Genomic DNA, 6,099 nt, shown 5'->3' on the forward strand with positions numbered 1-6,099 from the left:
AGACCTGTGGCACCGGGCCCGAAGTTTACTTCCAGGCGTTATAAACAAATTGTCCAGTGAAGTTATGTCCGTCACCCAATCTGATCTTGCACCGACTGTGCGACACTTTTTCTCATGCTCGCTTTACGAGGAGAGGGGGAATGTAAGAGACGCGTCCAAAGAACAACTACTCATACGACAGACAGTCGTACGTGCAGTTAGTGGTAGAGCAGAGCGAAGGCTCCATGCGTCCGGAGTACATCTAGGGCACTGAACACGTGGGAAATAAAAAGTTGATTCTTTGTGGTGGTGGAAACTAAGTATGGAATTCAGAAAGTCAGGTCTTAAGAGAGTTGGTTTGGTTTGGTAGACAACAGGAACACAGAACTTCTAAGGCAGCGGGTGCCTGATGATGATATTACAGGAAAATTTAGGAAGACATGAGTTGACATGTCAGCTTGGGTGAGCTTTATGAAAGAGAAGGCAGTGCTAAGGTAATCAAGAAAACCAGGCACTTCTATTTGCAGCAAATGATCTCAACCCTAATACCCTAAGAGTTTGCTGAATCAAACTGAAAATTCTAGATGGAGCTGGCCCAGAGATAATATTGTATGAACCTCTCATGGACAATGTAACCAAACTGTCTCAGTTTAAGTCCAGAGGATATCCTGGAGCAAAATTTATGGCTCATTAAAAAATGAAAATTGCAAAATGGAATTTGTATTTAATGAAATCCAAGACCCATGTAATCATTCAATTTTGTATAAGTAAAAAAATTCTCATTTGAATTTTTTTAGGATATATATTCCCCACTTTGTAAAAAATCTCCAAGAATCCACAATGATTGTTGAGAAAACAGCCAGCTTTAAAATGGCAATGAATTTTTTAAAAAATGCAATGAATTATTCCTAGGCAAATAACTACAAAAACTGCTATGAATGGCAGGCAGGAAGATCAACATGCAAAAAGAGAAACATGAAACATAGCCTGGCATAGGAACAGAAACAGCCTGGCATAGCCTGCAAGGTTCAGTGCAACTGTTTGTGACAGGAACATAAAAATATGCTGGATGTTGTTTCTTTCTTTAATACACTTGCTGATCAAATGGTATTTGGAGTAATTTCTACACATAGTGACAATAGAAATATTGCAAACATCAAATGCTTAGTTTTTCCAGTTTAGGCTAAAATGGATTACAGGTTGTTTTCTATTTTGAGATAAAGTTGCCTGGAAGAGGTAGATGGATGACATAACTGATTTAAGAACAATCTTACATGGCCTACACTAGGAATTCAAAATCCTTCCTGATGAGACATGTATCAAACTACACCATAAGTTTCTTTGGGTAGAAGAAATGCACCCACCAGGGATGACAAGGACCCACTGATGAAGAAAGGTACCCACCAGGGGTGACAAGGATCCACTGATGAAGAAATGCACCCTCAGGGGTGACAAGGATCCACTGATGAAGAAATGCATCCCCCAGGGGTGACGAGGACCCAGATGAAGAAAGGCACCCCCAGGGATGACAGGGATCCACCGATGAAGAAAGGCGCCCCCAGGGGTGACAAGGACCCACCGATGAAGAAATGCACCCCCAGGGGTGACAAGGACCCACCGATGAAGAAAGGTGCCTCCAGGGGTGACGAGGACCCACTGATGTTTAACACATCTCCTGCACGAGCATGTACCAGGGAGCAGAAACTACTCTGTTTAGTGTCTTGAGATACATTCCCTGTGTGATGATGCTATGGAGACGTATGTGTGAACTGTTCTTTCAACTCCCACACATACTTCACCAGGAACTCCATATAAAAACAAGGGGTCAGCTTCAAGAGGCACACAAGGTTGGAGGCATTTGAAGAGGTTTGCTTTCTATTCTTTGTTCTGGATTCACTGTAGCTGTAACATGATCAGCACTTGCTCTCCTATAGAGCTAGATAGAAGGTATTCTAGGACAAAAGCTCAGGTTGATTGACAAGAAACCTTATCCTGAAGGTCTCAGGCACGAGGTACTGTATTTCAATTGCTGTTAGACTGAGTGATCCTGAGATACATTTGGACACACTTTGGCATCTGGGCTCAATAATCTCCGAAGCCCCCAAATTGTTCACAGACAACATGCAGGTAAGTTTCTTATAATCTCTGTAGCATTTTATATCTACTAGAATAAGCTTTTGAGTAGGCTGAAGTTTCTTCTTTGTGTAAATCATCAGATGAACTGAAAAAAAATGGAAAGGAGTTCAGATTATAATTGTAGGAATTTGTTTTGCTTTGTTGTTTTTTTCTTATTAAAAAGACATAGGGAAGTAAAAGATGGACTTCGGGAGTTTCTAGTGGTTAAGAGTGAGCTTTGAAACTGACAGGTCTGAGTTCATATCATGGCCCTATCTCACCCTCTTCTTACTCACTGAATGATCTTGAGCAAATGCCTTAACCACATGGATGCTCAGTTTAAGTCTGAAGATAACCTATCTGAAAGGGATATTAGCAAGACTGAAAGAGTTAAGGCATGTAAAGTGTGTAGCACAGGGCCTGGCTCACAGCCAGTGCTCAGTAAGACGTTAAGTGTCACTATGGGAGTCTTTATTGATTGAAGCTCTGATGAACAGAGACTAAATTCTTCTAACGTCTCTGGCTCTGTTATATTGCAATACTATATTGTATATGTTCTTCCAGATGCAAAGTTCCCATCTCCTTTAATGAGATGGAATAAGCTTGGCATCAGTATGTCCTAGATCTCGGAAAAGGTTCTGCGCAGATAGCAGGAATCTGCCCATATTGAAAAAGACATTAGGGGACACTGTCAAAACAGATAATGTCAGAATTCAGTATTCAATTGAAAACTCTTACTAGAAGAATGTAAATGTTTGAACATAGCCATTGGCAGTGGTCAACAAAAGCTGCCACTCCACTGTCAAATAGCCTGGACCTTTGGAATCAGAGAAGAAACTGACCCAAGCACACTGGTTCTGGAAAGGACGGTCGTGTATTTCCCGTAAGTTTTTAGCCTAATGACACCAACCGTTACTTGATATTCACGTGTCTGCGTCTGATTCCTGTTTCCCCAGTGTCTAACGCAGGTGCCTTGAGTATGGTGAGTAGGGTTTCGTCCAAGCAAGAAAACAGCCAGCATTTCGTTCCATTTCCACTTTGTGCTAAATACGGGTATGAGTAGTACTGGAGAAGAGAGAGGCATGATGTCCAGGGGACCAAGATCTAGTGAGAGAGGTAACAGAAACACTAGTAATAAACACTTAAAATAGTGTACTGTTACGTACTTTCAGGTGTACACACAGTGTTCCGGGAGTGTACACACAGAAATGGGGATGGAGCTTGAACGAATGAATGTGTTCTTCCATTTAGGTGACTTTCTGCAGACTTCGGACTCACCAGTGGTGTTTCATCCTGTTTAATGTTATTCTGTTTCATGCCTTGCTTTTTGGGGCTGATTTTGTGGAAGAATATTTTCTGCATGCTTTGCCTTATGTAGATACAAAAATTCTTGAAATTAAGGATAAGGCAAGAAAATTGAACATGGAGCCCTTGAGAAGCAATCTTCCCAAATACTATATCCTGAGCCAGTCAGAGGTGTGTAAAGGAAAGAGTGTATTTTTGCTCTCTCTTATATTCAGTAGCCCAGAAAATGGAACAAGGCGGGATCTCATCAGGAAAACCTGGGGTAACGTGACCAGTGTCGGAGGGCACCCCATTCTCACACTATTTGCTTTGGGAATGCCTGTTTTGGTAACCACTCAGCAAGAGATAGACAAAGAGCCCCAAAAGAATAATGACATAATTGGAGGCATCCTCTTGGACAGTGCTGAGAACCAGACTCTGAAGATTATTGCCATGACGCAGTGGGCTGTGGCTTTCTGCCCAAATGCCCTGTTTGTCCTGAAGGTTGATGAAGAGATGTTTGTCAATATACCAAGCTTGGTGGACTATCTTCTCAATCTGAAAGAACACGTAGAAGATATCTATGTTGGAAGAGTTATCCATCAGGATACGCCCAACAGAGACCCTAATAGCCAAGAATTTGTCCCTTTCAGTCAGTACCCAGAAAAATACTACCCAGATTACTGCAGCAGGGAGGCCTTTGTTATGTCCCAAGATGCGGCTCGGATGATGTATGTAGTTTTCAAAGAAGTACCCATTATAGTGCCTGCTGATGTGTTCATAGGAATTTGTGCTAAGTCCATTGGCCTTATACCCATCCACAGTTCAAGGTTTTCTGGGAAAAGGCACATCAGATACAACAGATGTTGCTATAAGTTCATTTTCACATCCTCAGAAACCACAGATGCTGAAATGCCCCGGGCATGGAAGGAAATTAACAGTGGAAAAGAATGTACGCTGCTTGAAACCTATTATGGGCTTGTTTCCCGCAAACTTCTGACGTATCTTGACAGCTTTAAACGCTTTCACATGGGTACCATAAAAAATAATGCCATGTCTTATGAAGATTAGGATTTCTTTTTCTTCAAAGTGTGTTTTTTTAAAACTACCTCCAACCGTGTTACAGAAAATGTCCCTCCTTCCTTGTGTTTTTATGTAGTTTCTCTGGATCTTTAATTGTACTCAGCAAGGTGCAAAGTGTTTTATTGATCTGATGTACTACACTGAATTGAGATCTCATTTTAAGAAATTTAAACTGGTGTAACGTGATTCTCTTCAAAATAAAACCTTCTGTCTAGAAAAGAGAGGACATAAAATTGAATTGTAACTCAGAAGTCTTGTTTCATTTTTATAATTAATGGGTTTCTAAAAATCACATTCTATGGAACTGTCATGACTCCAGTGATCACAGCAGTGACTGACCTGTTAGAATGCTCAGTATTAAAGAGAAATAATAAATAAGGAATTTAACAAAATGTTCATCTTGTCTGCAAGCAGGAAACATTTTTCGTAATCTGGATGGTGGGATCACATTTAAAAGTTTTAGCTACCTAGTATATATTAACTTGGAGAAGGAAATGGCAACCCACTCCAGTATTCTTGCCTGGAGAACCCTGTGGACAGAGGAGCCTGGGGTCACACACAGGTGGACACGACTGAAGCGACTTAGCACGCATGCATGCATTGGAGAAGGAAATGGCAACCCACTCCAGTGTTCTTGTCTGGAGAATCCGGGGGAGCCTGGTGGGCTGCCGTCTCTGGGATCACAGAGAGTCAGACACAACTGAAGTGACTTAGCAGCAGCAGCAGCATATACTAACTATTTCACTACCATAAAGACTTGGCTGTCTTGGTTAAACAATTTCCATCAAGTCCTAATTAGGCAGTGTTCTACAAATGGGATGCAACAAATACACATCTCATGATATGTAGACACTCTATTGGGCTTCCCTGCGTGGTTCAGTGGTACAGGACCTGCCTGCCAATGCAGGAGACGGGGGTTTGATCCTGGGTTGGGAAGAATCCCTGAAGAAGGAAATAGCAACCCACTCCAGTATTGCTGCCTTGGAAATCCCATGGACAGAGGAGCCTGGCAGTCCACAGGGCTGCCAAGAGTTGGACATGACTTAGCGACTAAACAACAACCATGTACTCTGTTAGTTTCCTAGAGGTGCTAACAGAATGCAACAAACTAGGTGGCTTAAAACAGCAGGAATTTCGTGGTATTAGCAGCAGGAAAATGGCCAGTATGGGAGCGTGGACAAACGGAACTAAGGGACACCAGAGATGGTGGAAGACAGATAACTAATCTGGGACAAGAAAATTCCAGTCACTTGAGAATCATTTTGTAACAGAGCAGGGCTGGTTTATCTATGTCACCATGGCTTGAAAGAAACCTATTTCTACATTCTGAACCATCACACTCCGATAACATATTCACATAAAAACCTCTGGACTGGTGACTGCTTTGCCATTTAGAGAGCAGAACACTAGAAAACAGGTGGGAACATTTTTTGTCAATGAAAAACAAGTGCATCCTTTGTTAATCAGTGAGACAGTATCCTGGTTTAGGCAAAGGGAGCCTTCCACTCTGACCCTGGTTATTAGGAGTCAGTTTCCCTCTCTTTGATCAACTCAATATTGACCTGAACCTCATAAATTAAAGGTCTCAACAACGAGGACCACCAATAACTAAGATGATAGTTTGGGGACCTTTCCAGT

The 6,099-nt window shown here is 41.8% G+C and overlaps 1 protein-coding gene across 1 annotated transcript; it reads left to right on the forward strand.

Moving 5' to 3' along the window:
- Positions 1–1,008: 1,008 nt before the first annotated feature.
- Positions 1,009–4,917, forward strand: B3GALT9 (beta-1,3-galactosyltransferase 9). Its single transcript, XM_061426694.1, has 2 exons — positions 1,009–2,106; positions 3,346–4,917. Exons 1-2 carry the CDS (start codon positions 2,101–2,103, stop codon positions 4,447–4,449), a joined length of 1,110 nt encoding a protein of 369 aa, XP_061282678.1. The 5' UTR covers positions 1,009–2,100; the 3' UTR covers positions 4,450–4,917.
- The last annotated feature ends 1,182 nt before the right edge of the window (positions 4,918–6,099 follow it).

This window comes from Bos javanicus, chromosome 8, assembly GCF_032452875.1.
Source record: "Bos javanicus breed banteng chromosome 8, ARS-OSU_banteng_1.0, whole genome shotgun sequence".
In the NCBI taxonomy this organism is placed as follows: domain Eukaryota; kingdom Metazoa; phylum Chordata; class Mammalia; order Artiodactyla; family Bovidae; genus Bos; species Bos javanicus.